At 50.9% G+C, this 27,319-nt stretch overlaps 1 protein-coding gene across 1 annotated transcript; it reads right to left on the bottom strand.

The window, feature by feature from the left end:
• Positions 1 to 6,680: 6,680 nt before the first annotated feature.
• Positions 6,681 to 20,751, bottom strand: LOC143973822 (rho-related GTP-binding protein RhoG-like). The gene is made up of 2 exons (XM_077474704.1): positions 20,582 to 20,751; positions 6,681 to 8,354 (listed from the first exon to the last, which is right to left on the bottom strand). Exon 2 carries the CDS (start codon positions 8,324 to 8,326, stop codon positions 7,757 to 7,759), a length of 570 nt encoding a protein of 189 aa, XP_077330830.1. The 5' UTR covers positions 8,327 to 8,354; positions 20,582 to 20,751; the 3' UTR covers positions 6,681 to 7,756.
• Between the last annotated feature and the right edge of the window lie 6,568 nt (positions 20,752 to 27,319).

Consider the following 27,319-nt stretch of genomic DNA (forward strand, 5'->3'; position numbering starts at 1 on the left):
ACTTCCTTGCCTCTCAAGGCCCCCTTTATCCAGACAGTGTTCCTGCTGTGCCAGCCGATCACACAGGAAGAGGACGAGGAGGAGGAGGAGGATGATTGTGTCAGCATGGAGGAGGAGGCTGGCACTCAGCATCAGCAGCGGCAGTCTTATAGGGATGATTTACAGTCCCAAGAAACCCGTGGACTTGTACGTGGCTGGGAGGAGGTGGCTGCGGATCATGTCGTCCTTATTGACCCAGAGGACTCCGGACCAAATGCCTCAGCTAACCTACGCTGTATGGCCTCCCTGATCCTGAAAAGCCTGCGGAAGGATCCTCGTATTCAGCGGATCAATGAGAGGGATCATTACTGGCTGGCAACTCTCCTTGATCCACAGTACAAGGGTAAGGTTGCTGACCTTATCTTGCCATCGCAGAGGGAGCAGAAGATGAGACATCTCCGGGAGGCCTTGCAGAAAGGTCAGGGAAACAAGTTCCCAGAGACTGGGAGGTTACAAACTCCTGGTCCTGGACAACGTGTTGCTGAGCCACAGAAGGAGCGGTGGAGAAGGTGGCCGTCTGACCGATGCGTTCAGACAATTTTTTAGTCCGCAGCCCCAAGGTATGATCGGTTCCAGCACCCATCGCCAGCGTCTGATTTACATGGTGCAGGAATACCTAGGGGCAAGGTCAGACTTGGACACCTTTCCCACTGAAAATCCTCTGGGATACTGGGTCTTGAGGATGGATCACTGGCCAGAGCTTGCACAGTATGCAATTGAGCTACTGGCCTGTCCTGCATCCAGCGTTCGTTCGGAACGCACATTCAGTGCTGCTGGAGGCTTTGTAACCGATCGCAGGGTGCGCCTGTCCACTGACTCGGTTGATCGACTGACCTTCATAAAAATGAATCAGTCTTGGATCACCCACAGCTACCAAGCACCTGAAGCTGATGTAATCGAATAATTGTTTTTGAAATGTCAGATCCCTTCAAGACTGCCTATGCTGATGCTGAGTGACTGTCCTGTTATGTTGACTGTCTATCCTCTTCCTCTTCAATGATCCTGCTGATTGCTTGGAAGAACATTTTTGGTTCTGGGCGCCGCCACCAGTGGCTAAGGCCCAATTTTTCAGCCCCTGTTTAACTGGGGCCTGTAATTAAAATATTTGATTCAATACTTTTCAGCAGGGCTCATTCCTGCACTCCAACTAGAGTATATGGGAGAGGTTGCAGTGTTGTGGCACCAGCACCAGTGCCTAAGGCCCAATTTTTATGCCCCTGTTCAACAGGGGCATGTAATTACAATGCTTGATATAATATTTCACAGCAGGGCCCGTTCCTGCGCCCACCAAGAGTCACTTTGAGGACTTACAATGTTGTGGCAACACCAACACCTTGTTCCGCCATTTCTGCAGAGCATATAGGGCAGGCCCCTACTTTCAAACATCCAACTTACAAACGTCTCCTATTTGCAAATGGAAGGAGACAACAGGAAATGAGATGAAATCTCCCCCTAGGAACGGAAAATTCTCTCCTGTAGGAGTTGATATGGGAAAAACGTGTCTCCTCTCCACTGATGCTTTATCCCAATCCTTGTTTTACTAAAAACCCCAAATTTTCAAAAAAAAAATTATCAAAAAAAATTATACAGGGGTGATAACCCTTCTCTATGTTTTCCAAAAAGCTTAAAAATAGTTTTTTTGACTGGAGCTACACTTTAAAAATGTACCAGTTGAAAATTACAAACAGATTCAACTTAACACAACAAACCTACACAGTCCCTGTCTTGTTTGCACTGCCTGTATACTGCTGTTCTGAGTATATAGGGCCTGGGGGCCACACGCATTTCCTTTTTTTAATATGGGTACGGGGTTCCCCTTAATATGCGTACAAGACCCAAATAGGCTGGTAATGGGCAGGGAGGGCTACCCATGCCATGTTTCTCAATGATTTTCATCCATATTGCCGGAACCCGATATTACATTAAAACCGCAAGCAGTTTTAAATTACTTTTTTTCCATTAAATGTCATTTTTTGCAGGGAAACACGTGCCAATTCACAGGCATACTATAGACACCCCCCAGGCACCATATTTAAAAGGAATATTTCACATTTTTTTCACTTTAAGCATTATTAAAATCAGTGCTCCCTAAAAAACGTCTGTTTTTAAAACTTTTTTTGCATTGACCCATGTCCCCTGGGGCAGGAGCCAGGTCCCCAAACCCTTTTTAGGACAGTATCTTGCATATTAGCCTTTAAAATTAGCACTTTTGATTTCGAACATTCGAGTCCCATAGACTTCAATGAGGTTCTAAAGTTTGCGCAAATTTTCGGTCCATTTGCAGGTTCTGGTGAGAACTGAACCGGGGGGTGTTCGGCTCATTCCTACTTAGGATCACCCGGAAATGAGACTCGAGACGTTGTGGAAAAGTAACAAAGTATATTATCAAGTAATGTTCAGACAAGCAGAGTATAACAACGAGGATTTCCTCATATCTTACACTATAGTAAGGCTTCACTTGAGATGGTTAGAGTGCTACCTTAAGTTCTAACCAAACCGGAATAAGCTGTAGTTCTCTTTAATAAATGAGCAGCATAGGGCAACAGCAGGACGGTACTAATGCCGATAAGGGCTAAGGACACTTGAGGTGAGGAAGCTAGGCCTCTGCCTTCTGAAAATAGAGAAATATGAATATGCTGTAAATTGCCCTCGTAGCAGGTCCTTTATTTACAGTCTTTAAGGTTACATAGTTACATAGTTAGTAAGGTTGAATAAAGACACCAGTCCATCCAGTTCAACCTGAGTGAGTTTCTACAATTGTCTCTACCCTTGTACATTGCACACTTACATCAGTCCCTACCCTCAAGGATCTCACGATTCAAGGTCCCCATTCATATACTAGGGTCAATTTTGGACAGAAGCCAATTAACCTACCTGCATGTCTTTGGAGTGTGGGAGGAAACTGGAGTACCCAGAGGAAACCCACGCAGGCACAGGGAGAACATACAAACTCCAGGCAGGTAGTGTCATGGTTGGGATTTGAACCAGTGACCCTTCTTACTGCTAGGTGAGAGTGCTAACCACTACACCACTGTGCCGCGAAGGTTAGTCTTCTGCTGGCTAAGTTGGGACCCTTGAAAATGTTGACGCACTTGTTGAAGGAGGAGTTTCCTGCAAATAGTGAGCCAGCTTTAGAGACAATGGTCTCCTTGGAGCACTGGTGAGAGTGCGGCCAGACAAGGGTTAATACTCTAAAATATGATGATGGTTATTTATTATATATTCTGACCAGCAGACATATATATATATATATATATATATAGGCTGTTGGTAGGTGATTGGTAGCTGGTTCTGCTCTTTTAGTTCTTTGGTGACATCCAGGTTGGTTCTAAGATCCTTCTTGGTGCCCACCAGGAGGATGGGAACATTAGGACAATGATGGACCACTTCAGGATACCACTTGTGCTTTATGTTCTCTCAAGATGATGGACTGGCAATGGAGAAGCAGATGATGAAGACATTGGTCTGGGGGTAACAAAATGGCCTTATTCGGTCATAGTCTTCATGACGGTGTGAGTCCCACAAGTAGGGATGAGCTTCGTGTTCGAGTTGAACATTGGCTGTTCGGCCATTCCTTGAATTTCGAACATTACGGGCCGTTCGCGCCAAATTCGAGTGGCGCGTCGCGGCCCATAATTCACTGCGGCATCGCAGTGCATTGCTGGCTGATGATTGGCCAAGCATGCACTATGACCCGCATGCTTTGGCCAATCACAGCGCCGCCATCACAGAGAGCCATAATTGGCCAAAGGAAGGGTGCCTTTGGCAAATCTTGGCTCAGGGGAGTAGGCCCATATTATATAAGGCCGTCTGCGTGTTGGCCTTGTGTAGTGTGTTGTGGGTGGCATGTGAGAGAGATAGAGAGCGTCAGAGTGTCATTTCAGTTAGACAGAGCAGGCAGTTTAGCTAGATCTCACTTCAGAGTGTTCCTGTTATTCTCGCTGCAGTTTATTAAAGAGGAAGTAAACCCTGATGGGTTTACTTCCTCTTTGATTCCCTGCAAAGGTAAAGCATAATGGACTACTGTGCATCGCATCGCATCGCATCGTATAGTAGCCCATTATGTGTCACTTACCTGACACAGGAGCCAGCGAAGTCACCGCTGTCCCCTGTAGTCCGCCGCATCCATCTTCTCGGTGGGTCTCGCTGCTCCGCCGCTGTCATTCGGCGAAGCCGCGATGACGTCACTCCCGCGCATGCGCACGGGAGCCGCCACTCGTGGCATATCGCCGTTGACTGCGGCGCGCTCAGTGCGCCTGCGTGCCGCTGCCTACGGCACATGCACCGTAGACAGCGGTGTCTGTCTTTCGGCAAATATCTCCTAAACCGTGTAGGTTTAGGAGATATTTCTTGGACCTACAGGTAAGCCTTAATCTAGGCTTACCTGTAGGTCAAAATTGGTTGTAAGGGTTTACCACCACTTTAAGTCAATGTACTGTATACTGGGCTCCGTGTGCAGCTAAAGCTGACAGCAGACAATTCGTTGTGTACCTATTTCAATACATCAAAGACAGTATGTCTGGAAGGCCAACAAGGAGAGGCAGACAGTCACAGGCCAATAAGCAAAGCAGCTACAAAAGTGGCCTCTTTCCTCGGCTCAATGTCATCATCAGTCACTCCTTCCCTAGACCCACCATGTCCTCCTGAGGAGTCCCTCGAACTGTTTGAGCACAGTGTTGGGTACATGCTCCATGAGGATGTCCAGCATTTTGAATGCTCTGATGATGATATCCAGCTAGAGGAAGGCAGTAGAGTGAGCGCAGAGAGAGGGGATGCTCAAGAAGGACGGCAATCTGGCAGTCATGTTCCCCCAGCTGCAGCATACTGCCAGGTTTGCTCCAGTGGCGAGGAGGGAGGGGATGATGAGGTCACTCACTTAACGTGGGTGCCTGATAGTAGAGAGGAGGAGGCACATCTCCAACAAGGCAGGATGCCCTCCGGGGGCCAGCTTAGGGGCAGCACACCGACTGCATGACACCGCAGAGCTCGGCCTGTGCAGGGCGCTGCCTCTGCGCGTTATTCTAAAAGTTCTTTGGTGTGGGCCTTTTTTGAGACGAGTGCATCAGATCGCACCGCTGCGATTTGCAACATATGTCTCAAGCGTATCTCACGTGGCCAAAACATCAGCCGCTTAGGCACCACATGCTTGACCAGACATATGTTGACCTGCCATGCAGCTCGTTGGCAAGCGTACCTCAAAGACCCACACCAAAGAACAAAGCGGACCTCTCCTTGCTCCTCATCAGCTGGGATCTCCAACCCCACTAGACCTTCAGTCCTCTCTGAAACCTGCTCTGAGAGGAATGAAGGTGTAGAATTAGGTGTGTCACAGCCAAGTGCTTCCGGAAACTCTGCTAGTGGTACATCCACATCCGATTACAGCAGGCAAATGTCCCTGCCCCAGCTGCTGGACCGTCGAAAGAAGTTTACTCCCAGCCATCCACATGCCCAGCGGTTGAATGCTAGCTTGGCTAAATTGCTAGCACTTCAGCTGCTGCCTTTTCAGTTGGTAGACTCGGCCCCCTTCCGTGAGTTTGTACAATGTGCGGTTCCTCAGTGGCAGGTCCCCAAACGCCACTTTTTCTCTCTCTACCGGCATGTGGAAGGCAATGTTTTGGCCTCACTGGACAGGGCGGTCAGCGGTGCGGTAAGGTGCATATTACCGCTGACTCATGGTCCAGCAGGCATGGACAGGGACGGCGCATTGGGTGACTCTTCTGGCAGCTGGGAAGGATGCAGGACAAGGTGCAGTAGTGTTGGAGGTTGTTCCGCTACCACGCCTACAAAATGCTACTAGTGGTTGTGACACACCTCTCTCCTCCACCCCCTCCTCTTCTTCTTCCTCCATGGCCTCTTCCAGTACTCTGTCCTCGGAACCAGCAGTGCTCCGTAGGCGTTCCAGGGGCTACGCAAGTACGCAGGCAAAAAGATGCCATGCAATGCTTGCGCTGGTTTGTTTGGGGGACAGGAGCCACACTGGGGCGGATGTTTTGTCAGCTCTGCAGGGGCAGGCCGAGAGGTGGTTGATGCCACGCCAGCTTAAGCCAGGAATGGTGGTTTGCGACAATGGCACCAACCTCCTCTCTGCCCTCCGACAGGGACAACTGACCCATGTGCCCTGTGTGGCTCACATCCTTAACTTGGTGGTGCAGCGGTTCTTGGGCAGGTACCCCGGGCTTACAGGATGTCCTGAAGCAGGCCAGGAAAGTCTGTGTGCATTTCCGCCGATCATTTAATGCCTGTGCTCGGCTGGCTGAGCTCCAAAAGGAGTTGAACCTGCCCAAGAACCGCCTTATATGTGACATGCCCACCAGATGGAACTCAACATTGGCCATGCTTCAGCGGCTGCACACGCAGCAGAGGGCCATCAATGAGTACCTGTGCGACTACGGCACCAGGACAGGGTCAGGGGAGCTCGGTTTTTTCTCACCACGCCAGTGGGGCATGATCAGGGATGCATGCACTGTCCTGTCACTGTTTGAGGAGGCCATGAGGATGGTGAGCAGTGACAGTGCATGCATCAGTTCTTGACCTTGGTAAAATCCCCAGCACCAATAAAACCTCAGGTATGCATGTCAATAGGCAGACATTAATCATTTTTGATAATACTTTAGGATCACCCTGAAATGAGACTCGAGGCATTGTGGCAAAGTAACAAAGTATATTGTCAAGTAATGTTCAGACAAGCAGAGTATAACAACAAGGATTTCCTCATAGCTTATACTATAGTAAGGCTTCACTATAATAACGGAAGTTCTCCTCAATAAATGAGCAGCATAGGCCAACAACAGCCTGGTATCAATGCTGATAAGGGCTAAGGACACTTGAGGTAAGGAAACTAGGCCTTCTGAAAACAAAGAAATATGAATATGCTCAAGGCAGGTCATTTGTGTCCTTAGGGTTAGTCATCTGGTGGCTAAGTTGGGGCCCTTGAGGATGTTGGCGCACTTGTTGAAGGAGGAGAATGTCTCTGCAAACAGTGAGTCAATTCTAGAAACAATGGACTTCTTGGAGCACTGACGAGAGTGGCCAGACAAGACTTAAAGGGGTTGTAAACTCTCGTGTTTTTTCACCCTAATGCATCCTATGCAGCCCCCCCATTGTACTCACTTGAGCCCGTTCGTTCCCTCGGCGGAGACGCTCTCTACCTCTCTGCCTGGGGTTCTCGGCTCTTGATTGGATAGATTGATAGCAGTGCAGCCATTGGTTCCCGCTGTTGTCCATCAAAACCAATTTCCGGCATTCTGTGTCTATGCACGCAAATGCTGGACACGGGAGCACGCCCGCAAGGTAACCCCCAGAGAGAGCGCTTCTCCCAAAGGGGTTTACCGATGCGAGGAAGAGCCGAGAGTGCTGCCAGGGGACCCCAGAAGATGAGGTTTGGGGGCCACACTGTGCAAAACAAATGGCACAGTGGAGGTAAATATAATATGTTTGTTATTTTTTTTTAAAACAATTAGGGTTTATAACCCCTTAAACAGTCTGAAATATGACCGGAACAGACAAAACCATTGGAGAGATTGCTGGCGGTCTGAAATATTCACCTCCATCTGGGGCTTCTTTGGTCTAATGGACATTTTACATAAGGAACACATAGAAGAGTCCGAAATCCTTGAGGTCTACGTAGGTTGTGGTTCTTCAGGACAAAGTCTTCTGATCTGAGACCAGCACGAGGAGGTCCCAGTGAGCAGATCGTCATCTTGGAGGCATCTTCTTTTCACAGTAAGACACATGGACTCTTCTTTTTTACTGGGTTGAGAACGGCTCTCACTGACTCTGAGAAAACGTCTTGGATGTCTTCTTGGTTCAGCGCTGAGCACTCCATGTACTTCACTGCGTGAATTTGCTTGGACAAGCTGACCCCTTGTTGGTGGGTGATTGGTAAATGGTTCTTCTCTTGTAACTTTTGGATGACATCCGTGTTGGTTCTTAGATCCTTCTTGGTGCCCACTAAGATGATGGGAATGTTATGACAATGGTGGTGCACTTCAGGATACCAGTTGTGCTTTACACTCTGGTAAGATGGTGGACTGGCAATGGAGAAGCAGATGATGAAGACATTTGTCTGGATGTAAGAAAATGGCCTTATTCGGTCATACTCTTCCTGGCCTGCTGTGTCCCACAAGTTTAGGCTCACAGTTTTTCCATCCACTGTAATGGGGCCAGTGTAGTCATCAAGCACCCTGGGGTAGAACTCCTCAGGGAAGGTATTGGTTTGGTAACGCATTAGAAGACAAGTTTTCCCCACAGCTCCGTCCCCGACTACCACACACTTAATGCTCTGCATGGTCTCCGTTGTGTCCAATCTCAGAAACCTGGGAAAGAAACAAAAAGAATCAAGTCAGCTGTACGAAACGTCAATATCCAACAAATCTGTCCAGGAAGAGTCTATCCAAAACCAGTTCAAATAATTAATGAAAAAATCCCAGCGCTATTAAATATCAGAAAAGACAGACAATCTATCACACCATAGATAAGCCACCACCGATACGTACAATCACCGTACACATCGATCAGATAGAGGAGACACTCCAAACTGCAAACATGACAACAGATAGAAGACAACAAAACACAACAATGCAAATAAGAAGTCCTGAATCCATTCCCAAATACCCCACACGTGACATCCCATCGACAGGACCGGTGCAAGGACTTCTGTCTACTCAGGAAAAGGTGTGACCCCCCCCCAAACACGAGCAACCTTAGTGCCGGTGCCCATCGCTGTGTGATGATACACCCCTCAGATCACCCCACTTCCTGCACCTTTACCCCTCAGATCACCCCAATTACTGCACCTTTACCCCTCAGATCACCCCAATTCCTGCACCTTCACTCCTGAGATCACCCCAATTCCTGCACCTTCACCCCTCAGATCACCCCAATTCCTGCACCTTCACCCCTCAGATCACCCCAATTCCTGCACCTTCACCCCTCAGATCACCCTAATTCCTGCACCTTCACCCCTCAGATCACCCCAATTCCTGCACCTTCACTCCTGAGATCACCCCAATTCCTGCACCTTCACCCCTCAGATCACCCCAATTCCTGCACCTTCACCCCTCAGATCACCCCAATTCCTTGCCTTTCACCCCTCAGAGCACCCCAATTCCTGCATCTTTGTCAGAAACCATGAATCAGACTGAGACAGAAGTACAATTAAATCACACTTGTTTATTAATAAAAATAAAAAGGTAAATAGAAAAAGCGTAGTCAAGCATAGCCAGAGTCCAGTCACCAGATCGGGTAGTCAGCCAGGCCAGAAGTCAGGGATCCAAGTAGAGCAACTGCAAGCAGGATAAGGAGCCAGGAGGGATGTCAGCAATCCAGTCTTGAAAAAAACAGCAGGAGATGGTTTCTTGTTATGTGACCAAGGCGAAGGCAGAGGTGAAGTGAGCTGGAAGGCTTTAAGTAGGCAGGTCAGACAAGCATCATCAGGAACAGCTGGTAACTGTGGAGAGAGAAGAGAGCTGTCAATTAGCCGACAGCTGAGCGGCCAGCCCAGAGAAGGAAGGGTTAAGCCAGCCCTGACAGTACCCCCTCCTCAATGACCCCTCTCCCTCGGAGGGCAACCAGGCTTGAGGGGAAACCGTCTATGGAACCCGCGGAGGAGGACAGGGGCATGTACGTCAGAGGATGAAACCCAGGAGCGTTCCTCCAGACCGTACCCCTTCCAATGCATCAGGTACCATATGTGCCCACGGAACCTACGGGAGTCAACAATGGATTGTACCTCATACTCCTCATGGTTCTCAACCAGAATAGGGTGAGGACGTGGCACCGAGGTGGTAAATCGGTTACAGACCAACGGTTTCAATAAGACATGAAACACATTTGAGATGCACATACTAGGAGGAAGTTCCAACGCGTAAGTCACTGGGTTAATCCTGCGAAGGATATGGAAAGGCCCAATAAACCGAGGTGCAAACTTCAGTGAGGGAACACGAAGCCGGAGGTTGGGAGATGACAGCCAGACCCTGTCCCCAACCTGGTAGGAAGGCGCAGGCAGGCGTCTGCGGTCAGCATGGAGTCTGTACCTATCATTAGTATGACGCAAAGCCTCCTAGACTTGTACCCAAGTGGAAAGAAGACCACGGAGATGCTCCTCTAATGCAGGAATACTCTGCGGAACAAACGAGTCAGGCAACATGGAAGGTTGGAATCCATAATTCACCATAAATGGAGACAATCGGGTGGCAGAATTCAAGGCACTGTTGTGAGCAAACTCTGTGCAAGGTAAGAGGTCAGACCAGTTGTTATGATGGTCAGAAATATAGCAACGTAGGAATTGCTCCAAGGACTGATTGGCTCGTTCTGCGGCCCCATTACACTGCGGGAGATACGCAGAAGAGAACGCAAGCTGGATTCCCAACTGTTCACAAAAGGCTCGCCAGAACCGGGAGACAAACTGACTGCCCCATCCGAGACAATCACCTTGGGTAGCCCATGTAAGAGAAAGATCTCCCGAGCAAAAATGGAGCCAGTTCCTTAGAGGTGGGCAACTTCTTAAGTGGAATACAATGACACATCTTTGAGAACCGGTCAACCACCATAAGGAGAACAGTGTTGCCTTGGGAGTTGGGCAACTCCACAATGAAATCCATAGACAGGTGGGTCCAGGGCCTCTCTCCATTGGGTATGGGTTGTTGGAGGCCCACTTGAAGGTGTGGTGGAGTCTGGCAGCTACAAAGGCAGTAACATCATCCCATAGACTAGGCCACCAGAATTGTTGGGAAATGGCCCAAATGAGTTGATTCTTCCCAGGATGGCCAGCTGCCTTGGGAGAATGGTAAGTCTGGAGCACTGCAGTACGGAGACTCTCTGGGACAAAGCAGCGGTCACAAGGTTTATCAGGAGGAGCATGGACCTGAGCAGCAAGAATTTTGTCACCCAAAGGAGAAGTAAGACTGGTGAGAACCGTAGCCAAGATACGAGCAGGAGGAATCACCGGAACCAACTCTGACTTGGAAGTGGAGGAAAATTGTGGTGACAAGGCATCAGCCCTTACATTCTTAGTACCGGGTAAGAATGAGACAATGTAATTAAAGCTCAACAAGAAAAGAGCCCATCGCTCCCTTCTGGGAGAGAGTCGCTTAGCCTCAGACAAGAATGTGAGATTCTTATGGTCAGTAAGAATAAGAACGGGCACAGTGGTACCTTCAAGGAGATGTCTCCATTCTTTCAGGGCTAAAATGATCGCCAACAGCTCTCTGTCACCAATCTCATAATTGCACTCAGCAGGTGACAATTTCTTGGAAAAGTTGCCACACGGATGCATAGCGCTCTCAGGGTTAGGACGATGAGACAGAAGGGCGCCAACTCCAGTCTCAGAAGCATCAACTTCTAGGATAAAAGGCAACGTAGGATCAGGATGTGCCAACACAGGAGCAGAAACAAAGGCAGCCTTGAGAGTCTCAAAGGCCTTAATGGAACCCGGAGACCAACTCTGTGGGTTACCGTCCTTCCTGGTCATATCAGTCAGAGGCTTGACCAGAGACGAGAAGTTATGAATAAACTTCCGATAGTAATTGGCAAAACCCAGGAAACGCTGCAGAGGATGTAAACCCACGGGTCGAGGCCACTGTAGGACTGCCGACAGTTTCTCTGGGTCCATTGAAAAACCAGCAGCCCAGGAATGTAACTTGTTCACGATGGAACTCGCAGTTCTCCAGTTCACAATAGAGTTTGTTCTCTCTTAGTTTCTGAAGTACATGACAGAGAGCTGTGTGGTGGCTCTCCAGGGAGATAAACCACCACACACAACTGCAACAAATCTCGGAGGACATCGTTAATAAATTCCTGGAAAACTGCCGGGGCGTTACAAAGGCCAAAAGGCATTACCAGGTATTCATAATGGCCTGTTCTGGTATTAAATGCAGTTTTCCACTCGTCGCCCTCCTTAATGCGCATGAGATTGTATGCCCCTCTCAAGTCAAGCTTTGTGAAAACCGTTTCTCCCTTGAGGCGGTCAAATAACTATAATCAATGGAATCGGGTGGGCATTCTTAATCGTGACACGATTGAGACCCCTATAATCTATACAAGGTCTCAGTTCACCGCTCTTCTTCTTCACGAAGAAGAAACCAGCACCAGCAGGAGAGGATTTGCGGATGAAACCTGGAGAAAGTGTGTCAGCAACATACTCCTCCATGGCCTTATCCTCCAAGACCGACAAAGGGTAAACCCGGCCACGAGGAGGTGTGGCACCAGATTGACGGTCAATTGCACAATCATAAGACCGGTGTGGAGGCAAACTACCGGCTTGACCTTTATCAAAGACATCGCCAAAATCACGGTACTCCTCCAGCAGGGAGGGGAGTGAAGAGGTGCACAGGACCTTGGATACCTTCAGGAAGCATGTCTCACTGCATTGTGGTGACCAGGAGAGAACCTCAGCACGGAGCCAATCAAAAGAGGAGTTGTGCCTCTGTAACCAAGGATAACCAATAACCAGCGGAAACCTGGGTGAGGAAATAACTTGGAATTGGATTATCTCACGTTGAAGAGCCCCTACGGCCATGGACAACGGAACCGTCTCATGAGTCACATGGGCAGGCTGTAAAGGTCTCCCGTCAAGAGCCTCAATGGCAAGTGGAGTGTCACGCAGCTGCAGCGGAATCGAGTGCTGCAATACAAATGCAGCATCAATGAACAGGCCTGCAGCCCCAGAGTCGATTAGAGCCTGTATCTCGATGGACGACTCAGCCCAAGAAAGGGTGACTGAAACCAGGGGCTTATCCTTCTGGATAACTGGGGACGAAACAACGCCACCTAAGGGCTGTACATGACAGGACCTCAAGGTTTGGGAGTTCCCTGGACGGGTAGGACAAGACTTCAAAAAGTGACCTGCCTGGCCACAATAAAGGGACAATCTCTCCCTCCTCCTAAAGGCTCTCTCATCCGCAGAGAGACGCGTGAAGCCCAGGTGCATGGGTTCATCTTCACTGAGCAACTCGGTACCAGGAGGCATGGGAGGTGAGGGAGGCATGGGAGGTGGGGGAGGCATGGGAGGTGAGGGAGGCACGGGAGGTGAGGGAGGCACGGGAGGTGAGGGAGGCACGGGAGGTGAGGGAGGCATGGGAGGTGAGGGAGACATGTTAGGTGAGGGAGGCATGGGAGGTGAGGGAGGCATGGGAGGTGAGGGAGGCATGGGAGGTGAGGGAGACATGTTAGGTGAGGGAGGCATGGGAGGTGAGGGAGGCATGGGAGGTGAGGGAGGCATGGGAGGTGAGGGAGGCATGGGAGGTGAGGGAGGCACGGGAGGTGAGGGAGGCACGGGAGGTGAGGGAGGCACGGGAGGTGAGGGAGGTATGGAAGGTGAGGGAGGCATGGGAGGTGAGGGAGACATGTTAGGTGAGGGAGGCATGGGAGGTGAGGGAGGCATGGGAGGTGAGGGAGGCATGGGAGGTGAGGGGGGCATGGGAGGTGAGGGAGGGATGGGAGGTGAGGGAGGCATGGAAGGTGAGGGAGGGATGGGAGGTGAGGGAGGCATGGGAGGTGAGGGAGGCATGGGAGGTGAGGGAGGCATGGAAGGTGTGGGAGGCATGGAAGGTGTGGGAGGCATGGGAGGTGAGGGGGGCATGGGAGGTGAGGGAGGCATGGGTGGGACTACGAAGCTCGGAGGAAAACGTACAGGAGGCTTCCACAAGCGCTCCTTAAGAGAAAGTCTTTCTCTGAGTCTGGAGTCAATGAGGATGGCAAACGAGATCAAGCTCTCCAGCTCAGTGGGTATATCTCGGGCTGCGATCTCTCCCTTGATGGAATCCGAGAGACCATGAGAAAAAGCAGCCACGAGGGCCTCATTATTCCAAGCAACCTCTGCTGCCAGAGTACGGAATTCAATGGCGTAATCGGCAACAGTTCTCGTACTCTGATGGACATGAGGCACTTGGCAGCAGAAGCGGAGCGTGCGGAACGTCAAATACGCTTTTAAAGGAGGCCACAAACTGAGGGTAACTCAAGACAACAGGTTTTTGTGTCTCCCATAGAGGGTTAGCCCAGGCCAAGGCTCTCTCAGAAAGCAAAGATATCACCAAACCTACTTTGCTTCTGTCCGTGGGAAACGCCTGGGGCAGCATTTCGAAGTCTATCTCAACCTGATTGAGAAGCCCTCTGCATTGAACTGGATCGCCCCCCCAAATTGCTGGGGAAGCGGAGAGGAACCAGACATACCTCTTATAGGGGTAATACTCGAGGCGGGTGCTGCACAGAGACTGGCGCAGCAGCAGGGATGGCCTGCAACTCAGGTTGTACCGGAGCAGCCACCGTGGAGGAATCCAGGTGAGCCGTGCGATTCAGGAGCGTTTGTAACGCCAAGGAAAACTGATCCATGCGGTGATCCAATTCATCCAATCTGGAAAAAATATTACCAACAAGTGGATTGACTGTATCTTCTGAATTCATGGCCTTCGCCTATCAGGAACCATGAAACAGACTGAGACAGAAGTACAATCAAATCTCACTTGTTTATTAATAAAAATAAAAAGGTAACTAGAAAAGCGTAGTCAAAGCATAGCCAGAGTCCAGTAACCAGATCAGGTAGTCAGCCAGGCCAGAAGTCAGGGATCCAAGGAGAGCAACTGCAAGCAGGATAAGGAGCCAGGAGGGATGTCAGCAATCCAGTCTTGAAACAAACAGCAGGAGATGGTTTCTTGTGATGTGACCAACGCGAAGGCAGAGGAAAGAGTGAGAAGGAAGGCTTTAAGTAGGCAGGTCAGACGAGTATCATCGGGAACAGCTGGTAACTGAGGAAAGAGAAGAGAGCTGGCAATTAGCCAACAGCTGAGCGGCCAGCCCATAGGATGAAGGGCTAAGCCAGCCCTGACAATCTTCACCCCTCAGATCACCCCAATTCCTGCCCCTTCACCCCTCAGATCACCCCAATTCCTGCCCCTTCACCCCTCAGATCACCCCAATTCCTGCCCATTCACCCCCCAGATCACCCTAATTCCTGCCCCTTCACCCCTCAGATCACCCCAATTCCTGCCCCTTCACCCCTCAGATCACCCCAATTCCTGCCCCTTCACCCCTCAGATCACCCCAATTCCTGCCCATTCACCCCCCAGATCACCCTAATTCCTGCCCCTTCACCCCTCAGATCACCCCAATTCCTGCCCCTTCACCTCTCAGATCACCCCAATTCCTGCCCCTTCACCCCTCAGATCACCCCAATTCCTGCCCCTTCACCCCTCAGATCACCCCAATTCCTGCCCATTCACCCCCCAGATCACCCTAATTCCTGCCCCTTCACCCCTCAGATCACCCCAATTCCTGCCCCTTCACCTCTCAGATCACCCCAATTCCTGCCCCTTCACCCCTCAGATCACCCCAATTCCTGCCCCTTCACCCCTCAGATCACCCCAATTCCTGCCCCTTCACCCCCCAGATCACCCTAATTCCTGCCCCTTCACCCCTCAGATCACCCCAATTCCTGCCCCTTCACCTCTCAGATCACCCCAATTCCTGCACTTTCACCCCTCAGATCACCCCAATTCCTGCCCCTTCACCCCCCAGATCACCCTAATTCCTGCCCCTTCACCCCTCAGATCACCCCAATTCCTGCCCCTTCACCTCTCAGATCACCCCAATTCCTGCACTTTCACCCCTCAGATCACCCCAATTCCTGCCCCTTCAACCCCCAGATCACCCTAATTCCCGCACCTTCACCCCTCAGTAGGGATGGGCGAACGGTTCGGCCCGAGCATAAGTTCAGGCCAAACTTTGGTTGTTCGGATGTTCTGCAGATACCAAACATTATGCAGTGTTCGGGGCAAATTCGAAAGCCGCGGAATCCTGTTAAAGTCTATGGGACTTGAACGTGAAAAACCAAAAGTGCTAATTTTAAAGTCTAATATGCAAGTTATTGTCCTTAAACGTCTTTGGGGACCCGGGTCCTGCCCCAGGGGACATGGATCAATGCAAAAAAGGTTTTAAAAACGTCTGTTTTGTCGGGAGCAGTGATTTTAATGATGCTTAAAGTGAAACAATAAAAGTGTAATATTCCTTTACATTTCGTACCTGGGGGGTGTCTATAGTATGCCTGTGAAGGGGCGCATGTTTCCCGTGTTTAGAACTGTCTGAGAGCAAAATGACATTTCTAAAGGAAAAAAAGTCATTTAAATCTACTCGCGGCTGATGAATTGTCGGTCTCGGCAATATAGATAAAAATCATTGAAAAAAAATGCCATGGGTCCCCCCCCAGTCCATTACCAGACCCCTTGGGTCTGTTATGAATATTAAGGGGAACCCCGAACCAAAATTTGAAAAAAAATTGCGTGGTGGTCCCCCCAAATCCCATACCAGGCCCTTCAGGTCTGGTATGGATATTAAGGTAGCCCCCAAAGCACCTTGTCCCCATGTTGATGGGGACAAGGCCTCATCCCCACAACCCTTGTCCGGTGGTTGTGGGGGTCTGCGGGCGGGGGGCTTATCAGAATCTGGAAGCCCACTTTAACAAGGGGACCCCTACCATTCACACCCCCTGTATTAAATCGTAACGGGTACAAATGTACCCCTACCATTTCACAAAAAAAGTGTCAAAATGTTAAAAAAAAACATCAAGACACACCTTGGGACAAGTCGTTTATTAAAAAATAAAAAATGTCCCAGGAAGTCCATTCATCTTCTTCTCTCGCTCCGCCGACAGACCGAAAAAATAAATAAAAGAGATCCACCTCTATGGGAGGCACCCGTCGTATGACGCATCCTCGCAGGTGACAGTTCTTTTATAACTGAGGGCGGGGCCACACGGTGACGTACCCCGGAGGCCCCGCCCCCTCTGACACCCCAGAAAAGCCATAAGGAAGTGCCCATGCATCAGTGGGGGGCGGGGTCACCCGGGAACATCACCATGTGACCCCGCCCTCAGTTATATAAGAACTGTCACCCACGAGGATGCGTCATACGGCAGGTGCCTCCCATGGAGGCGGGTCGGTCGCAGGTTTTTTTTTTTCTTTTTCGGTCCGTCGGCAGAGTGAGAGAAGAAGATGAATGGACTTCGTGGGACATTTTTTTTTTTTTAATAAAAGGACTTGTCCCAAGGTGTGTCTTGTGTTTTTTTTTTTAACATTTTGCCACTTTTTTTGTGAAATGGTAGGGGTACATTTGTACCCCGTTACCATTTCAAACGGGGGGGCGGGATCTAGGGGTCCCCTTGTTAAAGGGGGCTTCCAGATCCCAATAAGGCCCCCACCCGCAGACCCTCACAACCACCAGGCAAGGGTTGTGGGGATGAGGCCCTTGTCCTCATCAACATGGGGACAAGGTGCTTTGGGGGGCTACCCTAAAGCACCCTCCCCCTGTTGAGGGCATGTGGCCTGGTACGGTTTGAGGGGGGGCGCTCTCTCACCCCCTTCTTTTCCTGCGGCCTGCCAAGTTGTGTGCTCGGATAAGGGTCTGGTATGGATTTTTGGAGGACCCCCCACGCCATTTAAAAAAAAAGAATTGGCAAGGAGTTCCCCTTAAAATCAGGTCTGGTATGGATTTTGAGGGGGACCCCTACGATATTTAAAAAAAAAAAAAATGGCGCAGGGTTCCCCTTAATACCCATACCAGACCTGAAGGGCCTGGTATGGAATTTGGGGGGACTCCAACGCAATTTTTGTTTTTATTTTGGTTCGGTGTTCCCCTTAATATTCATACCAGACCCAAAGGGACTGGTAATGGACTGGGGGGGGGGGGGCAACATTACATTACAGCCGCGAGTAGTTTTAAATTACTTTTTTTTCCTTTAGATATGTAATTTTTCACTTGGACTGTTATAAACACGGGAAACATGCGCCCCTTTACAGGCATACTATACACACCCCCAGGTACGAAATTTAAAGGAATATTACACTTTTATTGTTTAACTTTAAGCATTTTTAAAATCACTGCTCCCGAAACAAACTTCTGTTTTTAAAACTTTAAAACCGGCTCCTGCCCCAATAAGCATTGATCAATGTCCCCTGGGGCAGGACCCGGGTCCCCAAACACTTTTTATGACAATTCCATGCATATAAGCCAACACAGGGATGTCCCTTCACAGTTACAGTCACTTCACATTAGGACACCCCTAGAATTAGGACAAATCCAGGATTAGGACACCCCCAGGATTAGGACAGCCCTAGAATTAGGACACCCCCAGGATTAACACACCAAGGATTAGGACACCCCCCCAGGATTAGGACACCCTCAGAATTAGGAGACCCCCAGGATTAGGACACCCCCAGGATTAGGACACCAGCAAGATTCAGATGCCCCCAGGATTAGGACACCCCCAGGATTAGGACAACCCAGGATTAGGACACCCCCTGAATTACGACACCCCCAGAATTACGACACCAGCAAGATTCAGATGCCCTCAGGATTAGGACACCCCCAGGATCAGGACACCCCCAGGATTACGATGCCCCCAGGATTAGGACACCCCCAGAATTGGGACAATCCCATGATTAGGACACCCCCAGGATTAGGACACCCCCAGGATTAGGACAATCCCATGATTAGGACGCCCCCAGGATTAGGACACCCCAGGATTAGGAACCCCCTGGATTAGGACATCACCAAGATTATGACACCAGCAAGATTAGGATGTCCTCAGGATTAGAACACCCCCGGGATTGGAACGCCCCCAGGATTAGGACAACTCCTAGGAGTAGAACACCCGCAGGATTTGGATGCCCCCGGGATTAGGAAACCAGCAAGATTAAGATGCCCCCAGGATTGGGACGCCCCCCACGATTAGGACACCCCCAGGATTAGGACACCCCTGAGATTAGGACACCCCCAGAAATTTGACCCCCCTAGGATTAGGACATCTCCAAGATTTGGATGCCCTTCAGGATTTGGACACCCTAGGATTAAAACACCCCCCAGGATTAGGACCCCCATAGGATTAGGATCCCCTAGGATTAGGACATCCCCAGGATTAGGACCCACTTGGATTAGGACACCCCAGGATTAGGACAATCCCATGATTAGGACACCCCAGGATTAGGACACCACCAGGATTAGGACATCTGCAATATTAGGATGCTCTCAGGATTAGAACACCCCCAGGATTGGAACGCTCCCAGAATTAGGACACCCCAGGATTAGGACATCCCCTAGGATTAGAACACCCACAGGATTGAATCGCCCCCAGGATTAGGACACCCTAGGATTAGGACACCCCCAGGATTAGGACAAACCCTAGGAGTAGAACACCCCCAGGATTTAGAAACCCCCAGGATTAGGAAACCAGCCAGATTAAGACGCCTCCAGGATTAGAACACCCCCAGGATTGGGACACCCCCATGATTAGGACACCCTAGGATTAGGACACCCTCCGATTAGGCCCCCCGGATTTGGACGCCCCCCAGGATTAGGACCCCCATAGGATTAGGACACTACCCAGGATTAGGATCCCCATAGGATTAGGACACTACCCAGGATTAGGACCCCCTAGGATTAGGACATCCCCAGGATTAGGACCCCCCTGGAATAGGACACCACCAGGATTAAGACACCAGCAAGATTAGGATGCCCTCAGGATTAGAACACCTCCAGGATTGGAACGCCCCCAGGATTAGGACACCCTAAGATTAGGACAGCCCCAGGATTAGGACAACACCTAGGATTAGAACACTCCCAGCATTGGAACGCCCCCAGGATTAGGACACCCTAGGATCAGGACAGCCCCAGGATTAGGACAACCCCTAGGAGTAGAACACCCCCAGGATTGGGACACCCACAGGATTTAGACACCCCCAGGATTTGGATGCCCCCAGGATTAGGAAACCAGCAAGATTAAGACGCCCCCAGGATTAGAACGCCCTCAGGATTGGGACGCCCCCACGATTAGGACACCCTAGGATTAGGACACCCCCAGGATTAGGACAACTTTAGGATTAGGACACCCCCAGAAATTTGACCCCCCTATCAAATGACATCCCCAAGATTTGGACGCCCCCCAGGATTAGGAAAACCCGGGATTAGGACACTTCCCAGGATTAGGACCCCCTAGGATTAGGACATCTCCAGGATTTGGATGTCCCCAGGATTAGAAAACCCCTCAAGGATTAGGATGCCCCCAGGATTAGAACACCCCCATGCTTAAAACACCCCCAGGATTGGGACACCCCAATGATTGGGACACCCTAGGACACTCCCAGGATTAGGACACCCCTAGGATTAGGACATCCCCAGGATTAGGACACCCTCAAGGATTAAGACCCCAAAGGATTGGGACACCCCAGGAATAAGACACCTCCTAGGATTATGATGCCCCCAGGATTAGGACCCCCCAGAATTAGGACCCCCCAGGATTAGGACACCCCCCAGACATGTTATTTAAAGGAATGGGTATACATAAGATAGGAAAGCATAGAGCAGAGACAGGTCCCAGAAGGCGGGGGGGGTAAGAGAGAAGGACAGGAAATATAAGAGGTGTGGGGGGGAAAACTAGGGGGCTCCCCACAATGTCAGCAGCCCATGCTCTCTATGTACAACACACCTTTATATCCTGACTCAAGATAAGAAATCTAGTCAGCAGAGCAGCTAAGGGTATTCCAATAAATCCTCTTACCTCAGAAGCTCCCCTCCTGCCCTGTGTGTTCCCCCATCCTTCTCATGGCGTTGATCTGAGGGAAGCACTTAGACAGGGCTGGGGGTTGGGGGTGACGCCACAACAAGGGGGTGTGAGGCTGAGCTGGGTCCGCCAATGTGCTCATCAAGGAGCATTTACTGGATATGTTCTCTTTGTCGTTATCATGCAAGAGGAAGAAGGCGGGGCCATGTGGGATGACATCATCCGTACATTGTGAAATCACCTGTTCAAAGCCTGAAAGATTCAGGCATGATCAGGAAATAAGGAAGGAGGGGGAGGGGGGTGCAATCTGACAGCCAGTATTAGGTGGGGGGGGGGCAGACAAGCCGGTGTTTAGTCATACAAATCGATAGTCACGTCAGAGAGATGCAATCACATCTTCCTTTTCTGAACCCTTCCACAGGGATAAAAACTCACAGAAAACTGACGCGTTTCTGCATGGAAGAGTCATAACCCAAAGGATACCAGATGAGTGTACCGGCCCACTGCCAGTAACATACTGAATGAATCTATTTCATTCATGAATAATGGTTGCTTATAATGCTGCGTACACTCGATCGGACTATCCGGCGGACAATTCGACCGTGTGGGGGCTCCAGCAGATTTTTTCTTCCCAAAAGTCGGCGGACTTTGAAAGAAGACTTGACTCAAAAGTGTCCCGCGGACAATCCGCCCGTCTGTGTGCTAGTCCGCCGGACTTTCCAAATGAGCGGACTTGCCCGCACACCGACTAAAGTCTGTTCATTATGAACGTGACTTCAGGTACAACGGGACTAGCGAAGGAAGTCAATGTCGCCGCTTTCATCGGCGAGATTGACACCTTGCGAGCCCCGTCGCCTGGTATGGGTTTTAAGAGTAACCCCTACGCCGAAAAACGGAGTGGGGGTCCACCCAAAGCCCATACCAGACCCTTATCCGAGCATGCAGCCTGGCCGGTCAGGAAAGGGGATGGGGACGAGCGAGCGCCCTCCCCCTCCTGAACCATACCAGGCTGCATGCCCTCAACATGGGGGGGTGGGTGCTTTAGGGAAGGGGCGCCCTGCGGCCCCCCCACCCCAAAGCACCTTGTCCTCATGTTAATGAGGACAAGGGCCTCTTCCCGACAACCCTGGCCGTTGGTTGTCGGGGTCTGCGGGTATCAGAATCCGGAAGCCCCCTTAAATAAGGGGGCCCCCAGATCCCAGCCCCCCCACCCTATGTGAATGAGTATGGAGTACATCGTACCCCTACCCATTCACCGGTGGGGGGGAGTGTCAATAAAAAAAACACACAACACAGGTTTTTAAAGTAGTTTATTAGGCAGCTCCGGGGGTCTTCTTCCAACTTCAGGGAGCTTCTTGCCGGGATCCTTCGCTATCTTCTGCTTTTTTGCCACTCTTTTGCTAGTGGAGGAGCCCGGCTTTCTCCTTCGTCATCGTCGCCACCTGGGGGTCTTCTTCCGACTTCAGGGGTCTTCTTCCGATTTCTCTGCGCTTTCCGGCCTCTTCTCCTGCTCTCCGGTTCTTCTGCCAGGCTCCTCTGCTATTTTCTTCCAGCTCTTTTGCTAGTGTTGGCCTGGTCTTCTCGTTCGGCATTGTCGCCGCCATCTTCTTCTTTTTCTTCTTCCTTCTTCTCTAGTTCCGATGTTGACACGACACTCTCTCCCGCTGAAATGTTGGGGACACGTTGCGGGGCGACTTATATAGGCATAAGGGGTCACCGGGTAATGTCACATGGTGACCCTGCCACTTATGATGTCACAGTCCTGGGGGATGCCCATTACCAAGTGGGGGGCCGCAGTTATGTGAAGAAACAAAATTGACCACTTCCCGGCCGTGGGTCGTCATATGACGTCCTGGGCTTTGTGGGGGTATATCTGAATGACTTTTTCAGCCCGTTATTCCCTATACCTTAAGAGTGATCATAGCAGCTGTTCCACCGCTTGATCTTTCTTACGGGTGATGAAAATGGATGTCCCCCCCCCTGCCGCCGCCCTCCGGTGCTTCTACCGACTCACCGCTTCCATTGGTGAATCGGAGACAGGATCTGCCAGCTCTGGTTGTTTACCATAGAGATTTGCTGGAGAACCAGATGTTCGCCGGAGTCTCTATGATCGTTCGGAGGCTGGGCGTGATTTTATGACGTCATGCCCGGCCTCTGCATTCAAACGAATGGCGCTGACTTGGCTGGGAAGCCGTGATCATTTTTTTATTTTTTATTGCAGGCTTCCCAGTCTAGAGGTGACATGTGGGGGTCTTATTGACCCCATATCTCACTCTGAAGAGGTCCGATCGTGCCATATTCCTATTACAAGGGATGTTTACATTCCTTGTAATAGGAATAAAAGTGATGAAAAAAAAGAGTCAAACAACAAAAAAAGTTAAATGAATAATAAAAAAAGAACGCATACGTAAGTCCCGCCCACATATTAAAACGGTGTTTAAACCACACATGTGAGGTATTGCCACGATCGTCAGAGCGAGAGCAATAATTCTAGCCCTAGACCTCCTCTGTAACGCAAAACATGTAACCAGTAAAAAATGTTAAAACGTCGTCTATGGGGATTTTTAGGTACAGATGTTTGGCGCCATTCCACGAGCGTGCAGAATTTTGAAGCGTGACATGTTAGGTATCTATTTACTCGGCGTAACTTCATCTTTCACATAATTCAAAAAAATTGGGCTCATTTTACTGTTTTGTTTTAAAAAATAAATAAAAAGTGTTTGAAGAATTGCTGCGCAAATACCGTGCGAGATAGAAACGACCGCCATTGTATTCTCTCGGGTCTTTGCTAAAAAAAAAACCATATATAATGCTTGGGGGTTCTGTGTCATTTTCTAGCAAACAAATGATGATTTTTACATGTAGGAGAGAAATGTCAGAATTGGCCTGGGTGGGAAGTGGTTAAGGCAGCCCCCCTACTCAGAGATGAGCCACTTATGTGGAATGTTGTATGCGGAGTTCCTCCAGAAGATGTTGTCCCTCCTCCTATACACTTGTACAGGTGTATGCTTTGCATTAGGAGGGGCGGGGCCTAAGCCCACTCCACCGGTCAACATACCTCTGTTACCCCACTCCCAGTAACAGAATGGGGCCCCACTGAGCACCTAGCATGGACTTCATACATTCGTGCCACTTACCCCTTGCCTTACGTACCAAGTGACCAAACCATAGATTTACACAATGGCCACCTTTTTCACTCTTCCTCTTCACCATCCCTTCCCCACTTTTTATTTATTTTATTTGTGTGGTTTGTCACGTTTTATGTTTGTCACTTTCACGTGTGGCGAGTAGGGTGTCGGTCCTCGGGCCAACCCTGAACGTCTTGTGGGGAGGGTGGACATAGGCCTTCTGGCTTGGTTCGCCCTCTCTTTGGGGGGTCTGCCTTCGGGGGAGCCCCTACCCTAGTACCTGGGCGGGTCTGTTTCGGCAGACCTTCCAGAGAAAGGCGGTCGCCCGGCTTCGGCTGGATGGGCCATGTATTGGTACCTCAGTCCCCGTCTGGAGCCTAACGCCCCGGGGGATCAGGGTAAGGTCCTTCCTTGTGGAGGACAGCAGACACCCGTTGCACGTTTTTGCGTGTCACTCTTGATGTGTGGGCACTTTTTTTGGCACCGGATGGAAGTTTTTGGGTGTGTTTTGCACGCCATGGGCTTTTTCAATCGAAAAATTGATCTTCACAATGCAGTTCCTCTCCCGGTGACCAGTGGAGGCAGACAGCTAGGGGGGAAGTCAAAGCACTGAACCACCTCACAACCAGAGGACCTGCCACCCAACCAGGTACCATGCCAACGACTGCTTGCTGTTTCCTCCTGTGGTTCCCCATGGCAACTTCTCCTCCTCTAAGACTCCACTAGATATCCGCAGACCCCAATGTGCTATTACAGACAGGGCCGTTTTTGCCACTGGGCATGCTGGGCAGCTGCCCGGGGGCCCTACTTGCCTGGAGGGCCCCATCCAGGGCTGATCCTCAGCGCTGCAATCTGTTGCTTAAGTTGACTGCCTGCACTGGTTGCTCACTTGCTAGAATCGCCTACCGCCCCGGCGTCTGGCTAGCAATCGGAGATGTCAGCCACCCCAGCATTCATAGCATGCCACGGCTGCCCCAGTGGCTAGTGAACAAGCTCCGCCCACCTCCGCCATGTTCTTCAGACAGTGTGGAGGGGGAGTGGAGTAGAAAGATGGCCCTGATTAATAGCTGGCGCTGGCTTGCTGCTGTGAGTGACACACTGTATCAGCAATGAGGTACTCACCGAGGCCAAGATGCAGAGAGCGGTGGCTGTTGCGACTCAGCGCTCACCACCCCTGGAGGCGATACAGGGAGTGGGTTGCACCAAGAGGCACGAGCCTCCAGCGGGATACCTGACTTTTGTGAAGGTCTTGGAGAGGGCTCGTGCAGGATGGACCGGACCAGAAGGAAAGTAGCAAGCAAGTCTGTAAAACAGGTAAGGAAAGTCCAGGAACAGGCCGAGGGTCAATCACAAGTAATCAGTCCTGGAGCCAGCAAGGCTAAGTTCAGAGGATAATCCAGAGGCAGGCCGAGGGTCAAACACAGGTATCAGTCCAGGAGCCAGCAAGGCTAAGAGCAGGAAGTGCGTTAAACAAGCCAGGGGTCAGGTCAGGAGAGAATCAGCGTAGTCTTCATCCAATCCGGGTCACAACAGGAAGTGGTAAACAGGAACAGGAAGTAGAGGAACACAGGTGAGCTGAGGAGACAAACCAGCAACTTGTCTGTCTGCTAAGGCTCCTTTTATAGGCTGGTCAGGGAATTTGCGTTATGTGTGTGCTTGTGCGCACATGCGCGCGCCGCTCGGTAGGGCCAAGGATGTGCATGCGCCGGAGCGCCGATTTATGGCGAGTTTGTGTGCCGTTCTGCTGTGCCTGTGCGCAGGGAGATGGTGAGCTTGATCCAAATGACTTCCCTGATACCTTGTACTGCACTGTCTACAAGTAAGTTCACTGTTCAAGTTGTGCATCAAACACAGCCACTGTCTGTGCCCCTCAAAAGCTGCCACTGTGCCCATCAAAGCAGGGCTGTCTTACCGAGCAGGCACACCTGGGCACAGCGCCTGTGATAGACAGAATGTGGGTCCAATGCTGGGATGTGTTCTGTCTATCACAAGCGCGGGTTCAGAAGGATGGCGGGCCATGTGTGACGATAAGCAGAGCAGAGGCAATTTCAATGTAAGCTGTAACAGCGGCTATCCATTCTGTTATCCCCCCGGAACTCCTCTTCCTCCAGTCCTGATCCGGCCGTTCTCTCTCTTCCTCCTCCCAGGCGAGGCTGCATTGGGGGCACAGTGAGGCTGCATTGGGGGCACAGTGAGGCTGCATTGGGGGCACAGTGAGGCTGCATTGGGGGCACAGTGAGGCTGCATTGGGGGCACAGTGAGGCTGCAATGGGGGCACAGTGAGGCTGCATTGGGGGCACAGTGAGGCTGCAATGGGGGCACAGTGAGGTTGAAAGGGGCACAGTAGTGTTACCACCTGTCCGGGATTCACCAGGACAGTTCGGGTTTTGAATCATTTGTTCGGGTTTCAGTCCACCTGAAACCCAGACACAATATTCAGACAGGAATGGGCTCAGAACAGGGCCCTATAGGAGGGTGAGGGGACACCGTGCACGCCACATTAATATTCTCTTTGGAGCGCCCAAAGGTGTCAGTTACAATCCTATAATGTATGTTAAAAATATATTTTTACTGTGCACCGCTAATGTGTTCAGATTTGACTTGAATAAAAAGTGGCAACCCTAGGGCACAGTGAGGCTGCAATGGGGCACGGTGAGGCTGCAAGGGGCACGGTGAGGCTACAGTGGGGGCACAGTGAGGCTGCAATGGGGGCATGGTGAGGCTGCAATGGGGGCACGGTGAGGCTGCAATGGGGGCACGGTGAGGCTGCAATGGGGCACGGTGAGGCTGCAAGGGGCACGGTGAGGCTGCAGTGGGGGCACAGTGAGGCTGCAATGGGGACACAGTGAGGCTGCAATGGGGGCACAGTGAGGCTGCAATGGGGACACAGTGAGGCTGCAATGGGGACACAGTGAGGCTGCAATGGGGGCACAGTGAGGCTGCAATGGGGCACGGTGAGGCTGCAATGGGGCACGGTGAGGCTGCAGTGGGGGCACAGTGAGGCTGCAATGGGGGCACAGTGAGGCTGCAATGGGGCACGGTGAGGCTGCAATGGGGCACGGTGAGGCTGCAGTGGGGGCACAGTGAGGCTGCAATGGGGACACAGTGAGGCTGCAGTGGGGACACAGTGAGACTGCAATGGGGGCACGGTGAGGCTGCAAGGGGCACGGTGAGGCTGCAAGGGGCACAGTGAGGCTGCAGTGGCGGCACGATGTGGCTGCAATGTTGGTACAGTGAGACTGCAATGTTGGGCACGGTGAGGCTGCAATGACAGTGAAACTGCAATGTTGGGCACAGTGAGGCTGCAATGTTGGGCACAGTGAGGCTGCAATGTTGGGCACAGTGAGGCTGCAAGGGGCACAGCGAGGCTGCAATGTTGGCACAGTAAGGCTGCAATGTTGGCACAGTGAGGCTGCAATGTTGGCACAGTAAGGCTGCAATGTTGGGCACAGTGAGGCTGCAATGTTGGCACAGTAAGGCTGCAATGTTGGGCACAGTGAGGCTGCAATGTTGGCACAGTAAGGCTGCAATGTTGGGCACAGTGAGGCTGCAATGTTGGCACAGTAAGGCTGCAATGTTGGGCACAGTGAGGCTGCAATGTTGGGCA

The sequence above is a fragment of the Lithobates pipiens genome, unplaced genomic scaffold (genome assembly GCF_037356315.1).
Source record: "Lithobates pipiens isolate NorthernLeopardFrog02 unplaced genomic scaffold, aLitPip1_a1.2 Scaffold_121, whole genome shotgun sequence".
In the NCBI taxonomy this organism is placed as follows: domain Eukaryota; kingdom Metazoa; phylum Chordata; class Amphibia; order Anura; family Ranidae; genus Lithobates; species Lithobates pipiens.

Coding starts and splice junctions, on each gene's coding strand:
- LOC143973822 (XM_077474704.1), bottom strand. CDS start 8,326: ATGCAGAGCATTAAGTGTGTGGTAGTCGGGGACGGAGCTGTGGGGAAA.